At 45.6% G+C, this 24353-nt stretch overlaps 1 protein-coding gene across 2 annotated transcripts; it reads left to right on the forward strand.

The window, feature by feature from the left end:
* Positions 1-8897: 8897 nt before the first annotated feature.
* Positions 8898-23574, forward strand: LOC135396379 (uncharacterized). 2 transcript variants are annotated; one of them, XR_010423370.1, is made up of 2 exons: positions 8898-9153; positions 22845-23574. XR_010423370.1 is itself a non-coding variant. In XM_064627316.1 (2 exons), the coding sequence occupies exons 1-2, from the start codon at positions 21704-21706 to the stop codon at positions 23166-23168; spliced, it is 372 nt and encodes a 123-aa protein (XP_064483386.1). In that variant the 5' UTR covers positions 21609-21703; the 3' UTR covers positions 23169-23574. The 2 variants fall into 2 exon arrangements, 1 of the variants encoding a protein (XP_064483386.1); XM_064627316.1 differs by lacking the exon at positions 8898-9153 and adding an exon at positions 21609-21751.
* Positions 23575-24353: the final 779 nt, after the last annotated feature.

Genomic DNA, 24353 nt, shown 5'->3' on the forward strand with positions numbered 1-24353 from the left:
GTGACGGAAGAGGCGAAAAGCTTCCTCAGTATTATCACTGTGCAATCAATTGGTTCCATACAGTGTCAAATCATCGTGGTTGATTTTGCTGGCTCGTCGATAATGGGTCAAGTATGGATGAAACCTTACACAATGTCAAAAGAAAGGTGAGGCGACCTTTCTAGGTACTACCAGCTCCAAGTGCACAACGGTTCAGTGAACTCAGTTGACCAGAGGAGCGTTCTCCTTCCTCGTTGTCATGCAAGATCGACGTGACACTCTGCCGTGCTTCGCGTGATCGAAGGAGAGGCTACCACATTCACCGTGTTTTTCCAAGTGGCCAAATTTCGCGATTGCACCAAGGTGGACGGGTAGCTTGAGATTCGTGAGCTTCCGTAGCTTAGCGCAGCTGAAGTGCTTCATTTATAAACATCTTCCAGGGCCAACCGGTCTTGAGCACTTGAACCCATGATGATGATGATGATGATGGTGGTGGTGGTGGTGATGTACCATCGTCCCGAATTACATCGTTCTCTCCCATGATTCATAATGAAACGCCCCCTATACAGTCCGTTGATTGAATTCTTCTCCCATGATTCGCTGACAACCAGAGGCAAACGTCATTTTGTGACACTGATGCAGTCATGGGGAGCTCGACTGCCTTTAAGTTCGTCGTTATTATATCGTCCCTGGACATATCTGCTAGAAATTCCGAGTGCGGTACCGTGCAGCTCCAAAGCATGACTGGTTAAAAATTAACGAGATAACGATGCGCTGTGGATTTTGTTATTTGAGTCAGAAAGAACTCGTCCTGTCACGCCATCTGAATGCGTTATAACTATAAGGGAATATCTTCGGGGATAATTCATGACGAGCAGTCTTTTCCCGACTAAAAACTATATAGCTAGATCGTTCAAAAGATGTGAGAGATTGTAGCCAAGCCCACATGGGTCACTCTCGTGCAGTGTGGAAAAGCTATATATGTAAATGTAAAACTAAAAGCGTGCAAGGTGTAGGTAAAATACAAAATTTTCAGTCTTCTTGTGAAGTTGAGGATGGTGAAAAATGAGGATGGTGAAGTTGAGATGGTGAGGTGGTGGCGTTGTTGGCAGGAACAGCAAGAAAAAAGATACGAAAAGAGCACTATCCCAGTAGAACGCTCATTTTCAGTACTCCAATACACCACACCCCAGTTAAACGTATCTATCTATCTTAAGTTTAATTTACCTCCCGTTCTCCCTATCTTTTCGTTGCCAGATCTCTCTCCCTCTCTCTCTCTCTCTCTCTCTCTCGTTTGATGTAAAAATAATTATCTGGAAAAAGCGAACGTAAGAATATAACGCCTGCGATATGTGCATAGCACCAGTGGACATTGAAAGTCACTTCCAACGTCGTGCAGACGAGACAGAAGTGAAACAATTGCAGAAGACACCGTTTGAAGGACATTCCATTGTGTGCTGATGAAGAGCGTCAAATTCTCTTAATGAATGCTTAAGGAATGCTTCCTTCTTTGTTCTCAAGAGACACCTGTAGTAACGGAGATCGCTCTCTCACGCAACCGACCGGCTCCAATTAACTCCCATGATGTGTCATCCCCAACGTAATTTTGCTTTGTTTTTATGCCTGAGCAATAAAGGTCTACGCTCTCTGCCGCCTGGTGATTGGGGTGTTTACTCGCCACGTGTGTTGCACTCACTCACTCTTTATGCACGTTGCTTTATTTTTTCAACGTGGCAGGTAACCTGAGCTTGGGTGATTACGTCCTTCTTTTTGTTTCTTTACGTTCTTTCGAAGCAAGAGCGGTCATGAGCGACTCATATGTGACAGAGGGGAACAAGGGGTTTAGTACGCGTCCCGGGACGACTTCAGAGGGGGGGGGGGGAACTATGGCTACATATCTGCTCGAAATCCAGCGGGATGTCGCTGCGTCTGACTGGCCACGTCGCCGCTACCTGTGCTGTACAGGATCGTACTGGCTGCCGCTGCATTCCTGCACTACATTAGCTAATGAGAAGAAAACCTGAATAGTTATAAAAAGCGGAAGGAAGTAGAGAGCAGTGAGAGAGGAAGTTCAACTGATCACCCGGAGAAAAACACATGCACCGCACGTGACACTTCTCCGGTGACCGCATGCATGTAATCGAGAAAAGAGAGGTTTCAGCTGTTCTATGTGTCTTTGACTGACTTTGCCCAACACTCCGCCCATCTCCTCACCATTTGTTATCTCATAGTGGTCAACGTGCCCTGGGGCAGTGCGTCACAACTCAAGTGGCAAATTTCTTTGTTCGCCGTTACTGTTCGTTGTTGTTTGTGCGCATCTGATCGCTTTAGGTCATGCCTCCATCAACAGATGCTGCTATGCATATACTCTCGCCTATGTTATCCGATAATTGGCATACCATATTGCAATTTCTCTCTCACGAAATATGGAGCACGTGACCTGAGCGACCAACTTCCACGTAAGCAGAGTTCATTACGCAAGGTCTCCAGTATCGCAGAGATAAGCCAGTCGCTTGGTGTGCTGTTCGCCGTTCTTTTTTAGCTCCAAGGGGACGTGTTTTTCGCAGCGTGGCGCGCCTTCAGCCTTGGTACGTGCAAGGTTAGCCTGTGGCAACGCGTGCACCTGAGTCATAAGGCACAGAGGGCAAAGTGATCGCTTCGAATCGATGATGAGAAAAGGAGTGCCTTTTAACAGCGAATACCACCAGAACACTGTGTGAATATCAGCTAATATGTGATTCTCCATATTATCTGACAGAGACAGAGAACGAAACTGCGCCCAAAGCTGATGTGTTCGCATAGTTGTGGAAGTGCTACACCCTGACCCAACCTGAGTCGTAGTTGTCCGTCTGCAAATTCATTAGGGTCACATCATAATGTCTACTAAATATTTTCCGACGTCTCATAAGACGTCGGAAAATATTTACCAGCGGCATATTACCAGCTACATACCATACCAGGATTTACCACCTATATACCATACCAGCGGCATGGCGACTGAAGACTGGGAGGTGGTGGGTTCGAATCATACCACCGGCTGTGCTGTGTGAGGTTTTCCCTGGGTTTTCCGGAGACTTTCCAGACGAGTGTCGGCACAGCTCCCCCTGAAGCCGGCCCAGGACGCATACTAACCCCCCTGTCCCCCACTCCTTCCTGCTGGTCCTCTCTCCATCTGTCCATATCTGTACGCCGCTCATAGCCGCAGTTGCTTCGCGGCGCTAACACTACGGAATAAAAAAAAAGTGTCACCACACTGAGTGCACTCTAATTTCTCATGAGCACCAGCTCTTTTTTAGCCTCACTTGACATCGTTTCGTATTCGTGAAAGATCCTTTTTAGGACGGTGAGTGGGACTTCAGAGACTCTTTTTCAGCGACAATTTTGTACTTTAATATGGACGGTATATAGGCTGAGCGCATGATGACAGCATCACTGCGACAAAGTGTACATGCACGGACGCGAGCTCACTTCGTCACGTGGCTCCAACACCGCATGTATCTCGTGCTTAGACATATAGTCTTCTGTTCTGCGGGCCAGGTGGCGTGAGTGAGTTCCAACGTCAGCGCCCCAAAATATGCAACGCGCGGTAGTTTAGCAGACGACGTGGCACTTTCAAATACATGGTCTCGAGTTGTTCGCACTTTTTTTTTTTTTTGATGCACCGCTTTTTCTGTGGATTTCCTACAGGTTTTGTAGCTTGCCTTGGCGCCATGACGCTTGAAACACCACGCTGAACCTGCTGATGAAACTCTCTACTGTTTGGAGCCGTGGCCGCTTGGGCACGAAATGGCGCTGTGGAAACTTTGCTGAAACTTTGCTGTCAAAAGCATGGCCCGAGCTCAAGCGCTGCTTGACCCGCAACAAAGCACAAGTGGGTTCACAGATGAAGAGCCATGTCAGGCTAATCCAGGACTGTTTACAGCAAAAGGGTGCACAAGCAGTACAGTACTTGACCCGCTACAAGCACAAGAGAGATTAGGCTTGCTTGCTTGCTTGCTTTCTTTCTTTCTTTCATTTTTTAGTTCTTAGGCCTTCAAAGGCGTTGCAGGAATGGGTGAGATAACTTTCACCGGAAAAGATATTCTGTGAAGGCCACTATCTACATTATGGACACAAGCACTCCAAATGTAACAAACTTAACAATGTGCGATATCGCTCAGAGTGCCTTGCAGATCCATCAACCATAGTCCCGCTAGTGTTCCATCTGATAGGCGCTTTGTTATCGCACCATTGTAACGCTGCTTTCAACTGGGCCACTGCTGTCGACAGCAGTGGCTTGGAGCTGACGCTGCACTATGACACACTCGACGGCTCTTATCTTGTATATCGTGAAACATTATCGAAATCACATTCACAACCAGACGAGCCTCTTCTTTCATGACGACTCATATCACGTGATCAGTATTTAGAGCAAGCGCCGGACAAAGATAAGGGAGATATTTTCCCGCTGATCGCGCAGGAGAGATAAACCATTTCAGACGACCTCAGCACGAGCTATAACTCGTACGTATAACAAGGTCGCGCACGTAATCAGCCGCCGTATCTGTGAAAGAACAATCATAGGAGGTGTGCGGCTTGCAGCGTTGCACCGTCGAGCAAAACTATGCAGAAAACGTGCCTGAAACAGAGTCGTAACATATAATTACTATCCGCACATCAAGCGAGCATCCTTCACATACGATCCCTCATATATAGTCTCTTCCGTCACTCTTATCTCTATAGCACAGCCACATACTGGTGTACAGTCTTGCTTCTAAACACAGTGCCAGTTAATTTCACCTGCTCTTTCACAGTGATGTCTTAATGATACAATGAAACCCCACGACTACTCACTTCGATGAAATGCTCCAAAAGCTTTCAAGTGTTGATCAAAGTAACACGGAGCGCAAAATTGATTTCCGTTGGTGGTCATAAGCCCACGTGTTTTATTTAGTTGGATAATAGAAATTAAATACGTTAACAAATAAAGCTTGGAACGTTCAGCACCCATTAAATGTGCCACTTGCTCCATGAACAAATCACCGAGAGTGAGAAGAAAGAAAATAAGTATATCGTACGCAGTCTGTGCACGGAATCGGCGCAAAAGGCCAGTATACGCGCTTTATGAATCTCTGAATTGATAAACATTGCTTCGGTAAGTGTATATGGAAAGTCGGGCAAGTTGGCCGGAGACCACGTTTGAGACGAGCACGCAAAACGAAGCTTGCATGTGCTGTCCGTCTTCGTTTTCCGTTGCTTGAACTCTCACCATCTATTGATTGTTTCTCATATTTCTCGTATGTTATTTTATGTTTTGTAGTTTGCACCGTTTGTATTGCGTGATGGGCTCCTGTCCAGGCGAACACATTTCTAACTTGTTCGCTGACTACTTCAGACGAAAGTTCTTCGTGCGACTTGTTCCGTGTCTTCGCATCGTAGCCGCCAGCCATATTGGCCTCTCTTGCCCTACTTGTTATTCCACTCGCATTTTGTTTACCACGGCAGCAACGACGTCATAAATAACAGCGCCCGTTGTACAACGGCGGGCAATAGAGCAAGAATGGTCGTCTCAAACTGGTCCGTGCGTTCATGTATAACCATGAAACGATTTTGGTTTACATATTCCACAAGTTTATGACCGATCTGTTATTTGCATGATCATCCGTCAGCCTTCTCCCCTCGTCATCCAGCGTCACGCTTGCCTTGAAGGTCTAAAGCCCTTTCTGCTTTAAACTGCTTCAAGCTCACTGTATTTGAACTTCGATTGGCAGTGTTTATCGTCAGGCTCGAGAGGTGCACCACGTTTTTATCCCTGTCGCTCTTTTTTTTTTCCCCTCTACGGAACTCGCGTTGCAGAAACACTGACAGATTACCAAGGTTCTGATGGAGAGGTCAGTCCAAACAGCCCCAAACGAGGCCCACACCAGTGCGTACACGGCTACGGCTGCAGCCGTCCTATATGGTCCATGTGCTCTTGCTGTTCGTAGGCCTAGGAATAGGGTTGTCAACAAACAATGGTGCCGTGATGTTACACATAAGGTTTGTCTGCCTGTGAGGATATGTTGCAGATATAGCAGCAGTCAGAGCACATGGGCTATGAGGAGGGATTGACACCTCGTGTCTCACGCTAATTGAAGGAAAAGCCCGCGAGACAGACTGAAAAAAACAAAACAAAAAACAATAATTACTGTTTTTGCGCTTTCGGGATTTGAAACAGGATCTGTCGAAATATGTATTCACCCTGCCCAGCACTGCTGAAATGTTCAGTCTAGAAATTCTACATGAGCGCATCCAGACCCTCTGTCAGGGTCGCACCCACAAACACAGTATCAAGCCAATACTGCCATACAAAGTTCACGCAGAGAAAAGACCGCAGGCGCAGACTATTGGCAGTCTCGTAGGCGCAGTCTGTCTGTTGTGTGTAATGGGCATGTGTTTGAATCACGAGTGATGCAGGAGATTCCCGTATGCACCCTGAACATGCCATGTTGCGTTTCTCATTCTGCCTCTCACTCATGTAATTGCGTAACAGCACTTATCAATATCAATCGTTACCCAAATTCAATGCCAACGGATCATTCTCTTTTTCTTGTAATGGGGTAATAACCGTGGTATGCGTTTCCATTTTCGCCGTACCGTTATCATTTCCAGTTTCGGTATTCCGTTTGCTTTCCCTACCCTGCAGACTATAGGTAGTAACGAAGTTACAAGTATCTTGAAACTGAGTTACTTTTTGCAGTAACTCGTTATACAAACGAGTTACTTTTCTACAGAAGTAACTTTTAACTGTAACTCGTTACCGCTTTTGGTCAAAGTAACTCTAAATAAGTTACTCATGTACGGAAATAAGTTCACAAGCGTCAGTTCCCTAGCGTTGTTTTGTCGAGGCTTCAAGTACATCGTTACTTTTTACAAGCAGGGATTCCACGAATTGTATCACCTCTTAGACGGCCAGGACTAACTCCTACCGTGCCGTTAAGGCCCATGGGAAATCCACCGTTTAATGCACGGTATAACTACAGTCAGCCCCCGATTTATGAACCTTCGATTTATGAATTCCCTCGTTTTATGAACACTAGCACGAGGAACCAAACTTCTTACATGCATTTTTCCCTCGTTTTATGAACCTCGATATTCAAATAATGAATGGAATTTCTGGGAACCAACTAGGAGTTGCCCAGCGTTCTTGCCCTCAATTTATGAACGGATCATTCCGAGGCCAACAAAAGCCTTCAAAGGGATTATTCGTGGTCTTATGAATGACGCCTGAACAGACAAAACGTTTTCCAGGTATTGCACCCTCGGTTCTTAACCCCTCGAAATCCGAACAACAAACGGATTTTTGCAGAAGTGTTCCTGATCTCAATTGACACAGCGGAAGGCATGGTCCAAAGCAAAATTAAACTGTTTAGTATTGCATAATAAACAGAGTGTAAATGCGCTAACATCAGTGTTTTGTGAGACTGATACAGCAGAAGGCATGGTCCAAAGCAAAATTACACAATATATTGCATTATAAACACAATATCAACTCGGAAATACTGTTCCATTTGCTCGATAGTACTCACTTAACGGAATTTTCGATTTATGAATCCCTCGAGTTATGAACGATTTTTCGGGGAACCGAAGGTGTTCATAAATCGAGGGTTGACTGTATATGGTATAGGACAGTACAAGTTCTGAAACAAAGCTTGTGAGGGTTACATTTATTCTGCTTTTTTTCTTTTTAATCTCTCATAAGGTAACTAGGCTACTTTAACGTGGTCACTGTTGTACCTCTAACTAGTCACATAGCAAAAAGAGTAAACTATAACTCCATTACTATTTTCTTTAGCTTACTGTAACTGTATCTTAGTTATACTTTTTTAAAACTTATCCATGATTGCTGCAAGCACATGGTCTTCTTCGAGCGCTGGCAACATATTGGTACTTTTTCACTGCTGATAAAGAGTAACCACGTTCACCGCATCATTGCTAACCAGGATGCTTTCTTTCTTTCTTTTTCTTTTACTTCGCTATCTGCCAACTTTTGAGGTGGGAGCGGGTTGTCTTTTAGTCTATCGGTCGTTACCGCTTGCGGCAAGTTGACTCTCCAAGATGCCGTTATTGCGATGATCTGGAAGATCTAGTGCATATCTTTTTTCATTGCCTGCATTACCTACCTTTCGGAACCACACTTTCAATGTCTCTACATCAGCTGGACTCTCACCCTCTCACCATGTCAAAATTAGCCAAGTCCAGCTCACCGGCGCTCTGCCCCAAAAAGCACTTCTAAGCTTTTTTGGACACCGTCGGACTTCGGTTCTCACTGTGAGGCATTATTTCATTTTATCACACTACCACAACCAATGGGGTAGAGCTACTACTAAGAGCCTAGTGAAATCCCTCGCTCGAAATATAATTACTTAGAATGGGGCAAAATTTCCTTGAGCTTGAGGAACACACAAACGACGCACGGAACGAAGTCTCGAGGAAATCCTGCCCCATTCTACAGTACACCAACTCGTTTGCACGCTTCTAATTTGTTGTTCGACGATTAATTGCTTTCGTTTCATCGTATTACTCCGTGGACCGCTGCATTAGTCACGAGTGGACAAAACTCTCCCTGCACCCTCATGTAATGCCCGCTTGGGCCTTTGCGGTAACGTCATAAATAAATAAATAAACCAATAAACAAACATCTGACGCAAATTCCAGAGAAGAGAAAGGGGAAGAAATTAGAAAACTGGTCACTCAAAGAAAAACATGGCAGCAAAAGTGGAATCTCCTCACTTGCATCCGCGTCAGTGTACACTCTATACAGTGTTACTGTTTTCATTTTATCCAGCCTCACCTATGAGTCATACATCCGATTCATGCACCGGACAGCCGCAGAGAGCGCTGAGAGAGAGCGAAGAACATCAAAGACAGCGACGAAGTGACGTCATCCCTAAGCCGGTTGCGCCCGAGAGGCTCCAAGCGGCGGGCATCGGATTTACTCCTCTGGGCCAGCTAGCCAGCGCAGAGCGCGATAGATAGACAGAGAAAAGCGTTAGTGGCGTTCACCGTTCGAGTCACCTCTCTATCTCGGTACTATACCGTTTGATTTCGCTTCATGGTGCTGACTGTGACGACGGGATATTATCCAACGTCGCCAATACTGCCCGAAGGTTGACTTTCGACGGGATCTGCGGGCCTCTCCCATAAAAGATCACGGTGAGTCACGATGAAAGTTTTGATGCTGTTGCATGACGGAACCAGTTGCAAGCGGGGCGGATGAATAGGTCGGCTATGCTGTGGGTATTATCTTCGACATACGCTCGTTTCTTTTTACTAAAGCTATACATGTCCACATGAGCTCTCGGGATGCGGGATTTCAGCAACGCACTCATCCTCGCCGTTTGTGCATAAGATGCAGCTGTTGTATTGTGTTTGGAGTTCTCTTCGAACGTTTCTTCTGATAAGGGACTCCAGTCGTACTGTAATTGTGTAGACTTCTGTACTTTAGCACTGTAGTGTATGCAGTATGTTAGTTTCTCTATGTCGAAAGTACAGTTGTAAAACATGCTGAAAAAAAAAGGTATATGTAATGTGTAGCCCACATATAAAATAGCTCAAACCAGATTACGATTTCACGCTGCGGTGAAATGGAATAATGACCGAAGAATATACGCTTTAATGAGTACTTCATTTATGCGAAGCTTTTTCATCTTTGCATAAAGGCTTGCGAGCGTACTGCTATTAAGTTCTCAATTAAAATATTAGTAAAACATGTAATTCCAGTAATCCATGTCTGGATACAAGTGTTCCACGGGCGACGTTGAAAAGCACGACGCCCGTAAGTGACCCGTGCCACACGGGCACGAGAGATGACACTATACTGTCTTGTGTCACTCGGACCATATGAATGCCATTATTTTACAAGGCGTGCTCTTGTAATGACGTTTACACGATCATGATGCGGCCCACTCATTGAAATAAAACACGCGATACAGATAGAAAATTAATTTAATATTTTGAAATGCCAACCAGCACTTTTCACGCGGTTCGATTTTAATAACGTGGTGAATAAACGTACTTGTCAACCCGCAACGCGCCCGCTTTTGGTTGTGCCTGTGAGAACTCCTAACAACTCGAACGTTTCTTTCATGGAAAGATACTTGTGTAAGGTAAGAAACCATCATCTATTGAACGAACAGAAGTGGTTTTATGCGCACACTACCATTTTTTTTTTGTATTCCACGGAAACGATCGGTACAATAGTCGGAATAGCGGACGACTTATGGGGAACCAATTTGCAGAAATCTACATGAATGCAAATGCCATTAGAACAGTGTGTGTGACGCCGCACGAATGACATTGAAACTTTATCGTCGTCTGCTTAGCTCTAGCCCTGTTAAGCTTTTACCGGCATTGTCACAGTGCGAAAAGGTTGCCGATACTGACGTTCGCGAACAAAGCTTTGGAGTCAGCCGACTTGACCAGCGGCTCATCTCTGGCTTCGAAAAAGGAAAGCCAGCAACCACGTGCACTCGTCTTCTTGCTTTTCTTTATATGCACTGGTTTCGCTGCGGATAGTTAATAAACAACTCGAGTGATCAGTGTAGATCATACTCGAATATCAATAGAAGTAAGCGAATCGACACCACCATCAATGAATGTTAGAGGGAAGTGTCTTGAATGTCGAGAGGAAGGGCCCCCACCCCCGTCTTATCCGTCATGTGTTGCCGGCTATTGTTTGGGATGGCGAACTTGCAAACAGAACAAAATTTCCCGTCTGCAACTGCTTTAGGAACAGTGTGAAATTGGCTTTCCACAAGGGCCCATTGTGTGCCAGCTCTAGCGGGTGATGGCTACCTTGTACTACGAGTATAGATGCAGGTGTAGGAGGCATTCTTCAATACATTTTAGAGCGACCCGTTTGTCTAAGGTACGAACAGGGTTTTCCGGTTTAAAACAACTCGAAAACACTATAGAGTACATATCTAACATTCTTATGTCACACTCATAACGAACTCTATAAGACGAATGTGCAGTACTGGGTCTCTTCAATATCTTTGCAAATGCATGCACTGACAGATTAGGAAAAAGAGACAATAAAGCTTTGCCATTTAGACAAGTAATTAGTTTTCGTACATTAAAAGCTAACCGAAGCTTTAGAAGGTCGCTGTCGTCAGCAGAACAATCACACTGTGTACGCAGCTTGATTGGTTGATCTTGGTCGCTGCCGCAAAGATATAGATCACACAGGACTATACCGCTGAACTATAACTTCTCAGTATTTATTTTTATCATGCGGATGTGCGCACAGCGTCATTGTACGAAGGGAAGGAGTCATCTGCAGCTTTACGTGTATATCGAATTATATATTTATAATCCGGCAACATTGACGGACGGACGACCCACCATACGACGCAGTGTGCTATTTTAGGCTTCACCGTGATACGAAACTATAGGTGTGTTTGCTTGCGTGCTTTCACGTGCGACATCGCGACCGCGCACGGAAAATTCGTTACAGGCGCATACGTAGGAAGTGTAGCGTGACGTTATAGTTACACTACGCCTTTGTACCACGCTCTCGAAACTCTCGATTTTTTTTTCGCTTCCGTCAATTACTGTAAAGGTATAGTTCCTTTTTTTTCCTTTACAGCGCCGCGAAGCAACTGCGGCTATGAGGGGCGTACAGACGTGGATAGATGGAGAGAGGGCAGCGGGAGGGAATGGGGGGCATCGATATTCCACACTCATTCGAAGATCACTTGGTCGTTTCGCCCTCGTTCTCAACACGGCAATGTATGCTTGATGGGCAACGCGTAAAGTTCACGAAGGGTTTGACTCTGCGTGGGTGTCGTATAGAATCACCGACAACTCCCGATATCCTGGCGACGCCAGCATTCTAACCCAGATGAGTTGCCTGGCAGAAACGTGCATAACGTGCATCGCGAAATTAAAGATCCGAAAAAGATTCTCTGAATGGTCCCGCAGTATACACGCACGAAAGAACGAACATATATATAGCTCTCAGGGGCGCTTGTTCTGACACTTTGAATAATGATCTCACCTATCGACTAGTATCTATGCGACCTCCGCATAGATGTGCCACAACCTTGAGCAGTCAGGAAAGAATTATCCCCTGCCACATGAAAGACGTGCCGAACTGGGAAATGAGTTGCAGAGGTTGGACGGACAACTGAAACAAACACAATATTTAAGCCTAACAAGAAATTATCTGAAAGACGGCACTCACTGTAGATGACGAGAGAGAATTGAGAGAGAGAGGTGCGGGTTCGAATCCCGCCACACTGGCACTCACTTTTCGTCAACTGTCATCTTTCAGGAATTAGCATCCCATCACTGCCCAACCTGTGGAAACTTATCTCATGTGGCATTAACATATCCTGTCGTGTTTCTGCGTCGATATACCCACGCGTACTTGCAAAGTGCATGGAAATATCACTTGGCTGTTTGCGTCCGCGCCTATTTCAATTGCAAAAAAGGCGTCGATGGAAATGTCAGGAGTGAGACATGCGCCAGACGAAAACAGAACGAGAAAAAAAATGTATACATATATACGCATGACTGAACCATTACTGGCGTTTTTGCGGAAGAGGAAGTTTCTAGGGATTGAAAATACTTTTCCGCATATAAATAATAAACGTCCGAAACATGCCATTCAGCTTTTGGTCTGCGCGGAACATGATTGCTATTCGCGTGTTAGATACTTCGGATGATTCGCGAACTACAAATACCTTTGCGTAACCGATGGTGTTACGATCGCCATCGTCATCGGTCCCACCATCACCTACAGGATCAGGATCATCATCATCATCTACATGAACCTAGACAGGCGGTTTATGGTGAACTATAAGGTCTGACTTGTTCGGGTTAAATTCCTTTACCAGATTCGTTCGGGAAAAATCGGGTGCTATTCTTTGAACCTGTGATTCGAGGTGAAGTCGGGTGCTATCGGGTTATTATTTGTTGCTTTGCATGCATGATGCAGCAGTTAAGTGCGTGCGTTGGTCAAACATCTATACCTCGCGAGTTATAGTCGCAAGCACCACATGTTGTAGTATCAAATATGCTTCACATACTTTATTGTTGCACTCCAATAATATTACATCAGACATGCATACAAATTGCTACGGAACAGTACACGTGATACCGGGTACAACCTAACACGTGATTACAATTCGGGGAGGAACCGGGTTTCAACCGATCTGGTCCTAAACTGATTCGGGAGGGAACAATCGTGTTTAACCCGAAAAAGTCAGACCCTAACTATAAGCGGTCTAACAACGGCATGTTGAAGCCACGCCCTATGCTCTTTCCTATTGGCTGCCATAGCTAGTTGCACCACTCAACGTTGCAAAAAGTAGTGCGCCGGCACCGAAAGCCCTGCATCTCTGCTCCACCTGGTGGCGCTGCAGTATAATTTCTCCGCTGGAGTAATTCTGTTAGGGATGACGGACTACATTTCGTGGCGTTCTTAGGTTGAACACAGGTGCCACTTCTTATTAGGAAAATCGTGGACTATGCGGTGAAGTTCTGTTCTGAGAGTGTGTTCCTCTGACCACCGTATCTGCAAGTAATATGCGGTTCCATGGCTTTTTTTTTTTTCGGAGCTTCTTGTTTCGTAACATTTTCATGTGTACAAGTGTTACGGTGTAAACATCGTTATGTATATGCGCGCACTAATGTCGATTATAGTAGTGTAATTGTGTCATTATAAGTATTATTGTTATAATTGTTATACTTTTCCATTCTGCTGCTTCTGTAGTTAAGCTTTTTGCTCTGGCTACGTGCAGCGTAAAAAAAAAACAAAGTGTGAAAATAAAGAATTAAATTCGATATAATTTATTTCACGTAATACGTATTAATCTTATTATATATAGTACGGTATTAATACGGTTCAACATCAACACGTTCGGCACTTCTCAGTTAACATTTCAATTATGCAAGAACAAGAAACGAAGAATGCTGACGAACGCTGACGCAACCTTCGACCCAGAAACACCGCCGTCTCCGAAGGACGGGGCAGGACTTTTCAAATTACATCACACGTTACGTAAAAGCAATTCCAGTTACTTAATCTCTGCCGCCTACTTCCCTCCGTGACCCCCTCCCCAGCGTCAGTTAGATATTGTTTTCACACACACAAAGGAGGGGGTAAAAAAAGAAAGCGAGCAAATAAGACGATGTAGAAAGCGGAGAAAAAAAAAATCGCCCCCCTAACGAAAGTGTGTCTGCGGAATATGTGGGGCGATTGTCGAAAGAACCTGCTGCTGGCCGATGTACTGCGTTACGTAAGGAGCTGCGCCTTGTCAGGGCCATCGCATGCCGGTTAGAAAAACAGGCCAGGTAGCGACCCGCAAACTTTCACCCGTTGCGTTGTCTCAGATCGGCGTCTCATTGCTCGAGATGTGGAAGGAAACTCACGGAATGGTGGCTACTGGGATATCTGCGCCTGATTTCGGAGGATAGAACCAGTCAGGTGTTGAGTGAGTAAGGCTTTTTTGTTCGGAAGATGATTGGCGCGTGCGCATCAAAAGTCAAACATGAGGATCGCCGGTAATGCGACAACCTGCCGTGTCCCGTGGCATAGTGCACAACTTCCTGAGCAATATCATCAGGACAGCCTAGATTGCTGTCTTGAGCGCGCGACCAGAATAACGATCAAGCAGGCTCGATAAATTTAAAAAGGAAATGCGTTTAGACATCATAACAAGATGTTGAAACTCTCGCCAAGATGTTTCCAGCAATCCGAGCACATGTGGAGCCAGGCTTCTATGTACCTCGTACTCAAAATACTGTATTTTAAATGCTTTGTTGGTATTTTAGTATCTTAGCTCAGTACTTTTCCGGAACGGTACTTGTACTGTACTTCAAATTCGACTTCGGTATTTTCTACTGGATATTCTCTTTTCGTTTGTCTTCATAGCGTGTTCAGGTTCACAACAATGTACCCCCTGCATCCTTTTCTTGTTTTCAATGCATTGTGGAGAAGGACAATGACTTATTGACCAACTAGATTATTTTTCAGAGGAGGAGAGACAAGATGACTCACGAACATTGTGAATTGTAACTTCTACAACGCGCCAATAATATCTATGCTTGAATTTAAAAAAAGAAAAAAAAACGGTAATCAGTTTCGTGACAAATACACCAGTATCCTAAACGTATCTTAAGTACTTTTAGGGGGTATTTGCTGCTCTACTCTACTTACTTTCTTTTTCAATTATTTGAACTGTACCTCATGTACTTTCTCCCTTGAGTATTTATTACCGCATCTTATATACATTTTTATAGCACCTCGTCAATGTCTTTATCAGTACACGTTGCTTAGACACGAAGTCTTCCGCGAGGGACGTTAAATACGGCGTGTTGAGCTTTCGGCGCACGCTTTAGAATCCCTGAGGCGGGCAAAACTAATCCACTCACGATCATAGTTGTCTCGCGAGGTAAAGCGACGAATTATGGAGATGTCTGTATCGAACTCCCCTCCTCAGGGAAGCATAGTCATAAGCCGGGAGTAGTCTTACTATACGGCTGTCACTATGTCTATGACTCATTCCAAGGAACCTCCCAATTTGGAACCTTCAGTACTGTGAGACGTACGTCCCCATACCACGTAGGCTAAGCTACACTGAACGGAGTACAACAAATCAGAACACAGCACCGCCACTTTTTCGGAGTAATTTAGGGTGGTGGAGGCTGGAGCACTCCTGGTTTCAGCGGCTAGCTCGTCAAAGCGGGTAGTGTTTAACATGTCAACTTGTCAAGTACCATTTTGGCAGTGCGTATCCCCATCTTAGGAGATCGCCCCAACGCTGTTTTTCATCACTGGTGGAGGAATCCGCCATCAGCGAAATAAATTTGTCCAATACAACCAGCGCCTACTCCCGTGTCTAAAAATATCCTCAACGTCCCGCACGGCGCATATCACATCACGCCTGTTCCACGAGGCCGCTGAGAGAGCATCATGCGATCACCCAGTGACACACGTCATCTTACATACTATCGGTCATCTCTATCGCTTATCGATGCTCATTCATAACCACGCCTCCTTGTCTTGCGTGACTGACTATTTGGTCCGATAATAGAGTCCTCAAAGAACAATAGGACCCTCCCTACCACTATCATACATTATTTCTTATCAATATGTTGACGTCATGGATGTCTTGCTTTCTATCGTATTATGTGAGATTGGAACTGTGCCTATACCCTCAAAGGCGCGTACACGGGCTTCGGCATCTCAGGGCTAGGACGCAAGCACACTCATCTGGAGGTTGGTGATTCGATTTGTGTATGGGAGCTCGAGGGCGACGGGAATTCGGTTGCGTGGTACAAATTGCTTACCAGCAATTGTTATCTTACAATGTGTGCCCTCTTGTACAATCCGACCAATGGCTGTTCCTTGTTTCCGAGTTCCTTTTCTATGTGTCAATCTCCCATGTAGAACGGCTTATATCCCGCGATTTAAAATGGTGTCGAACGTCTTCATTTGCGTTTAAATTCCGCAAGAAAAAAAAAAAAAACGTAGCTCGATGCGTTACACCCAGTGTTACGAGCATGCGTACTTGACGGGCAAAGCGAAGTACTTCGGCATGGCGTTGCTCGCAGTTTTGATTTTCTAAAGAACTACAAGCGTGCATGGGTTTAAAATTGTGTCGTTAGAGGCCCGAGAGCTTACACTATTGAATGAACTCATTTTATGAGATTACACCTAAACTGCTTCACGGCACCTTTAGCATCACTTTTTTCCTATGAGCGACAGCTGAACCGTGTTTTTACCTAGAAGTAATACCAATATCATGCTTTCAAACTATCATGGCATTTCCTGCTGTGTCGCGACGCAGCCCCGATTGTGTGAATTTCGTCCCACGTTACCCTCAAATTGAGGGAAAATTTTTGCATAGTTGCGTTGCTATAATGTGCACTCCATTGTATATGTGGCAATTCATTGTGTACAGCCTAGTAGAGACGTGTTCTGTGTGTGGTCGCTTGGACAACCCTCGCTCAGCAACTGATAGCGCCAAGATCTGTCGGCCATACAGCTTGACGTTATCTATAATGATCACGTATGGAAATCTCAGGTCGCTCGTGATATTCACGAAGGACTGGAGGAGCGAACGTATTTTTGAAGAAAGAAAGAAAAAAGCTGCACAAAACCGGAATGCTTTTTGCCTTCTATAATTATGTTCAATCAAAGACGCCTGTTCCTATTGGCCCTGCACTAGCTAGCCGTATCACCACGTCGCGACAAGTAGTGCGCCGCATAGGAGCCCCATAGGCGGCACTTGATGACGCTGTAATGTGGTTCCTTGGGGTTGACGGACTACATTGTTTCGTGCCGCTCTATTTCGAGCTACACCCCTTAGGTTGAACACAGGTTAAAGGATTGCGGTTTCATTTAATTTTCGGCAAGACCCGTGCGGTAAAATTCGTGAGCGGCTGCTGATGCCTGTAAGACGCGTTAAACAATGACTTTGTTCATTCATACTGGTCTATCTTCCGCATGAATTCGTCCACCTTCATGTTGTCTGCGGAGATCGACGTATAGGTTGTATGTTTCTGCATCTACCACGCGGTCATTAAGGAAGACCAGCCTGAGCCGTCCTCAAGGAAAGCAATGGTGCAACTACCGCCGCTGTAATATCTCGCAACGCAGACAATATGTTTGGAACATGCATGATGTATCAAAATACGAGTAGTTCCAGGAAAAAACGGTATTTTGTATGCAATCTGCGCATAAATCTCACTCCAGAGCACGTGGAGAACTTCTTTCCATCAAGGCCGTTGTCCCTCTCCTCATTAGATGAGAGTCGTCAATATCCTGTCCTTCTGTCGGCAAAACGCGGCTCCGGAGATCGTAAACAGACAAGCATTTATATTTCTAACACATTTGTCCTTGAATTTGTCTGGAAATCACTAAGGCGTGCTTGGCGCACATCCTTCCCTATATGTTAGACGGGGTGTAACCACAACTTCGCAAACCATTCTGTCTCTTATACCCTGAAATGAAAGCTGCGCGTACGTACTTTACAGGGATAGCAGCACGGGTAGACGAGGGGCACCGTGACATGTACGCGATAGCTCTTAGTTTGTGCTTATTGGACGGAGCCCTCCGATTCAGACTCCGTATACCGCTGTCAGCCAATCAGATATCAGCAACGTGACGTCAGCCACTCCAAAGGAATCATGCGATTGGCTTATTCTGTTTTCGGAACCGTTATCGTAAACACCTTCGAACATACTAATACTCCCTACGAGTCTTGGCGCCGACACGCAATGGTTTTTTTTTTTTTTTTTTTTCGCGCGTGCATTACTTAAATTTCACTTAATCTTGGATGGAGTACCTATAGGATGTATGCACATAATCCTAAATATGCTCGCCTCAACTGCCTCACAACGCTCTTTCATTTTTGTAAAAGCTACATCAGCGCCGCCTCCCAACGCTATTTGTGTTGCTCGTGCGTGTCCGAATCATCACGTGTTCCTGGACATGACCGCGATAACCACCGCGCGTACGCTAGAAGGTTTTGTGAGAGCGTATCGCAGGACTCCGGCTAGTATTGGCTACTCTTTAGACTTCAGAGTTCCATTCGTTAAGATCGAAAAGCAAAGTACACTGAAAGAACAAAATAACACCAATTATTACAGGAAATGATTTCCGTACATGTCGTTTAATAGCGTCTTGCCGGTTGTTTTTACATTTCGACTGTGCAAGCCGAGGAGCCAGTTGGAGATGCCTGCCTAGTGACTTTTGCGTGGAGAGCATTCGCGGATGGGAACCCGGAATACTAAGAAGTGTTTGTATACTCTGTAGAATGTTGAACGCAGAGTGTCTGATCGCAGCGTACGCAAAACGATAGCGTTCCCATCCGCTAAAATTTCCTCCTTCTCTTAATGCCATTATCTATCGTGTGTTTCCTGTAAGCTATAGCTGAACTGTGTCCTCCTAAGAAGTAATAGCATCGTCATACACCCAAGCAATTCCCTTCCTTGTTGCGTCGCAAAATAGCTGCACAGAGCATGTGAATCTTGTCTCAGTCGCGGGTCCCGTGTTGTGACGACGCTGAGCAACTTCGAAAACAAAGAACCCGAGTTCTTCGTTTCGGGGCTGTGTATTTTTCAAAATCGGGGGAGGGGGTAGTAAAAATCGAGCTATTTTTCGAGGTGATCGTCGGAAAAAGCTCGGCGTTATAAAAGTTGTTTTGGCGTGATATCGGGCAGTCCGTTATTTGCTAATGCAGCTTGCTAATTTGCTAGCGAAATTCCCTTAAAATAATGCGCCTGAATAGTAGGGAGCTCAGTATTCAGACACCCTACGTTAAAATTTACTATGCATGACTGCTGTGTACCGATTTCACCCATTTTCGAACATCCTCTGCTATGTATTTACTCGACTCCAAAATGTATAGTGTGTAGTTAAGCGTATATAGCTACACTTTTGTGAGGGCATCCCGAACTGTGCGTGGATGTCAAGATGGCGGAAATTCGTAGCACACGACGCGTTGTCTTCACCCCAACTGGTGGGAAATAATCCCCAATTCGTCAAGCAACAGTGTTCGATGTGCCCGATAATGATTTGCCGCTCTTTAGCAGACATTTTCGTTTTACACCCAGTGTTATGTGCGCGCTATGGAGTTTTGCCGCCATATTTGACGAGTAATGCGAAGTTGGTACCAACTTCGACAAGTGTGGCCCGTAGTTTTCCATTTAAACTTTCTAAAAAGCTGTGGGTGCAGTGGGGATGAAAATTGCGCCGTAGGAGTACTGAGGGCTCAGGCATTTGACAAGATAAATTTTCTGATATTCAATAGGTAGTTTTAGCAAACCGTTGGTAAGGTTATCGTGCCTATCGGAACCAATCGCAGTCGCGTGTAACTCAGAATCTTATCCTCTGATTGGTTCCGGTTGATACGGTTTGACGCAAGCCACGTTATCAACGGTTTGCTAAAACTCTCTACTGCTTCGGTAGCTTTTTAGCGTTCTCGCGCTGGACCACTCTGGGACTGCAGCGATAAGAGACGCGTATCTGGTGACGGGCCCGTAACGTCACAACGCTTTACGTAAAGGTGCACAGGGGCATCGTTATCGGCTCAGACCAACATTTGCTGTCACATAAAGGAAAGAAATTACCAGGCGTGACGTTCTCTCAAGGTTGCGTACGATTTGTTAGGCACGATGAAGCGATCTATTCGCATGGTACTTCCGTATGGCCAGTGATGTGACATCAGATAGAGAGAGATCAACGGGGTTGACCTGAACGGTGCATATTTAATAGTCCTTCTTGGTTTTAGCGGACGCATTGTTTTGACGTCATGCGAGTTTTTGCGTAAGAAGCTGGTAGGAAGTCAGATATTGCGCGTGATACAGAGGTCTTGCTTGTATGCCGTTGCATGACGGTTTAACGAATATTAGACACCGGAATGTACGTGGTTCATTGTCCTGATCCCCCGAGCACAACTGGCCATCAGCGGTAGTCTGCTCCCACAAGTGGTGTTACATTCCGTTGAAGGCGGTGTTGCTATGACAGCTTGATGAACAGCAGGGCCTTCGTCACATTGTGCGTTGACGAACTAGATCAACGCCAAAGGTGGTTCGCTCACTAATCGTCGTGACCTTTCGTTAAGGGTACCATAAAGTGGCAGAAAGGCAGTTTATGTTGACGGCGTAGCTTAACAGTCTGTTACTTGTAAATTCAGCGCAACAAGTCACAAATGACAGAGGAATTTGCCATGAGATCGCACCTCTAGTGCTTTACGGTACCTTTAAGAATCCACCAATCAGAGCCATGCCTTCAGCGACCATAGCCACCACCTGTAGCCACAGGCTTTCTGTGTTTGAAATCGTCTGTGGCCGTACTGAGGCAGCTGTCTAGACGGCATTAGCAGAGGGCTATACGCACGGGTGTACCTCGAAGTAAAGCGATCGAAATCCCCGTTGCAAAATAAACTACCGTAAATAAATGTTATCTGACTATAAAACGCACAGCCGCGCGCGGGGAACTGCCGACAGCGAACTTAGACTAACCTGGGCATCTGAATGCAAACACAGAACTTGGATTAACCTAATAATAAACCAACCAACATGCTGTTCCGTCGTGTCCGCCCTTCTAAGCCTAACGGCTGCTAAAATGTGGCTTTCGTTCGCTAATACGAATTGGACGGACATCGAAAACACTTGAATTTGAGTGGTTAAATAGTGATGTCGTGCTTTGAAAACACGTACGGCATATCATCTTACGAATCAATCTAGCATTCTCATTGATTTTCCTTGTTTCGAGATCGGGGATTTCGCGACTGGGAATATCGAGGTCCTGATGGTGTGGACCTGATGCATTTAAAAGTAGAAATGTTGCGCACCTGCATCTTCGTTACATACTACGTTACCAGCATCACACATTTCAGTGTTACTACGGAGCAAATGAGCGTAGCACTACCCGCATTGTCGCTTAGGCAGTGCCATAATACCTGTACCGTATTGCAGTTGTTTCGGCTGCATACGGTCCGCTTACAGAGATAATCGTTTCTCTTATGTAAGGGCCTTGTATATCCCAGCCGCTTGCCAACCAGATTTCCTTGGCCCGGAATAGTTCAAGTGCGAGTCTCGTTTTTCCCCTTTCTCCCTCGCATCCTAAGCTTCCCCCCCTTTCATTTGCCGCATAGCAATCCACGGTAGGCTGGCATGTAAATGGAGATCTGCGACGCATAAACTGCTGCTCGACGAGCTGGAATGCTGCCTCAAACTAATCTATACAATGCACGTGTGCGAGAGATCTCTGAGAGGAAAGGAATGTAAAGTGCAGGTAAAGTTTTTGCGTTTCTTGCAGTAAATGATGCATCTATTGGGTAATTGAAAATGTATTTTTCTATATCAATGCTGCGTCCAACTAACTGTCGACAAGCATGGATCAGGGCCCCAATCTTGACCTTTCACGAGGCCATCGTTATCGTTATATATATTGCAAGTTGGCGCGCTCCAAAGCCACTCTGGTAGGCTCATTGCGAATTCACAGGCCGAAGTGACGCGTGTTATGAGATAACGACAAGTTGAAGATCGGGGTCCAGAGCAGTCCAACGAAGCAGAAAGAGCGAGAACGAAAAAAATAAAAATAAAAAGAAGCGTGTTTGCAGTTTAGGATTCCGGTCTTTCGGATTTAACCGAAAAAATCCGAAAAAGATGCGCCCGTAAAATTTAAAAGAAAATCGTATTCATCCGAAAAGTCCGTTTTGGGAGTTCCAGTAACTGAAAACTGAGCAAGAAACACCGTGCTCTGACGGATGGTTGACGGCGTTCGTATACCCTGTTGTGTAGAGATTGTCTCGCATGGCGGACTGGAATTTTGAGTTCATTTCCCGTGTCTTCATGGCAAACATCCGAGAGTCTATGGTTTTCCTTTACGTTTCGGCTGTGAATTATGGTCCCGCTCAATCACTGCTCCGCTGTTCAAAGTGGACAACAAAGAAATGATGACGTACAACTTGCTGAAGCCGTGCGTACTCGTTTTAACGGAGACAGTAAAATGGAACGCAAGCGAAAGCTGCCTTTTGACCCTGTCAAGGAATATCCATATATTTCGAGATGTTCACGTCGCGGGGTGATCGTGATACAAATGTCATTATCTCTAAATTCTGCGACAAGAACCAAAAGCCGTCCTTTTGCCATGCGGCTTCTCATTCTTAAAGGTACGACTTCGGGAAGTTTGAACGCCCGAAACTCCTCCCCTGGCTACGCGACTGTGCACACGGACAAACTTTGATTTCTTGATTGTCTGATATCGCACGGGCAAATCGTTGAGGGTTTATCGTCTGCCCTTCCAGGCAGGCACAAATCCCAGTGCAGATACCGCATTCTTTATAAGCATACATAATTGACACGCAACCCTTGTTTCACTTCAGATGCCGAACCTTACCGGTCCACGTGACAGCATCGAAGCCAACAGCAGCACATCGTCGGACGTAATCCCCGAGGTGTGCCCACTCGGATCGTTGGATTCACTGGGCAATCACGACATCGACGAGGACGACATGAAGGAGTCAAGGTTAATGAACCTGCTCGACTCTGCCAGCGACTATTTCTACAGCCTCTTCTATTGCGGATACAGAAGCTTGTTCGTGGACACTTACCAATTCGAGGACTTCGTCTTTTACTCCCTGTGGATGTTGTGCCTTCACTTCTGCATCACAGAGAAGCTCCCGAACATCGTGCGAGCTTCGCATTGAGCAACAAAGGTGTGAATATGTGGTATGTGTTTGCGAGTTACATAAACGGAAGGATAACCCACGGGTGACGTCGAAAGATGCTGTCCAGTGGATTGGATTGGATGTCGTCCAGTGCTGCGTGCGTGCTTCGAACGTTTCTGCTAAATGTGATGGTGATATACGTCTTGTCTGCAGCGAACGTTCTTCCGAGGACATCACTTCGAGACCCGTTGACTTTTCGTTATTTATAGCAGTGCCAAAGATATTTTGAGCGATTGGCGATGCGGAGAAAAAGAAGAAAGTGCCTCGTGATCTTGTTACGCCCACTTCTAGCTTGAACGTTGTGGATACGTCTACCTGTCAAGCATCATGTTGGGCACGACGCTGTAGTCAGTTGTGCTGAAAATAGAGCGAAGCTCTGAAACAAGTTGGTGGGAGCTGTGTTGTCTGATTTCAACTGGCGCGTCTCGGCGCAAAGAGATAAATTTGCGTTAAAAGTGGGTCACAAAGGTGTGCTGCGCGGGCTGATAAGGGCAATCGGCCACAGGTCGTGACTTCGGAGAGGCAGGGTACACTGTATATTCCTGGTTGCATCCACCAAAAGGTCTCTTCGATATGTCTGTACGCGCAGCGTTAGTTCTGGCATGTTCCGCGATCGTCCGGTGTAGTACCAATACGGGCATTCTAGGGTGCCACGAGAATGGCGGCTTCCGAGATCAACGGCGGCGTTTGTTTGTACAAAAGGTAACTCCACCCTACACAGAGGGAGCTATTGAGGCACCCTCAGAGCCGAACTGTTCACATGCAGCTGCGACGCTAGCGCTCCGCGATCGCTTCTAAAACGAACGAGCAAGGAGCGCTTGTGAACTGGTAGTCCGTGCTGTCTCCAACTTTCTGTTCCTGCGCTGTTGGTTTTGACTTTTAAGTGCTTTCGTTTATTATTACTGCTACAAATATTTTGGGAACGACCGTGAGGTCTTTTTCTACGCCGCCTAGGCGGACGCGCACTATCGTCTGCTCGGCGTGGTTGCCAGTAGTTTCCCGACCTCTGGCGAACTGCCAAGCATTCATGGGGGCATGTTTATGGATATATGAACTGATAGCTGAAAGATATTAGGCAATCTCCGAAATCCCTGGCAGTTACTCTTGCTGAACCTCCTATCCAGGAAGTGGAGGTTAGCCGTCAACTCGTCGAGAACTCGGTGC

The sequence above is a fragment of the Ornithodoros turicata genome, chromosome 6 (genome assembly GCF_037126465.1).
Source record: "Ornithodoros turicata isolate Travis chromosome 6, ASM3712646v1, whole genome shotgun sequence".
Lineage (NCBI taxonomy): Eukaryota > Metazoa > Arthropoda > Arachnida > Ixodida > Argasidae > Ornithodoros > Ornithodoros turicata.

Coding starts and splice junctions, on each gene's coding strand:
- LOC135396379 (XM_064627316.1), top strand. CDS start 21,704: ATGCACGTGTGCGAGAGATCTCTGAGAGGAAAGGAATGTAAAGTGCAG. Junction 21,752..22,844: donor GAAAGGAATGTAAAGTGCAG/GTAAAGTTTTTG, acceptor GTTTCACTTCAG/ATGCCGAACCTTACCGGTCC.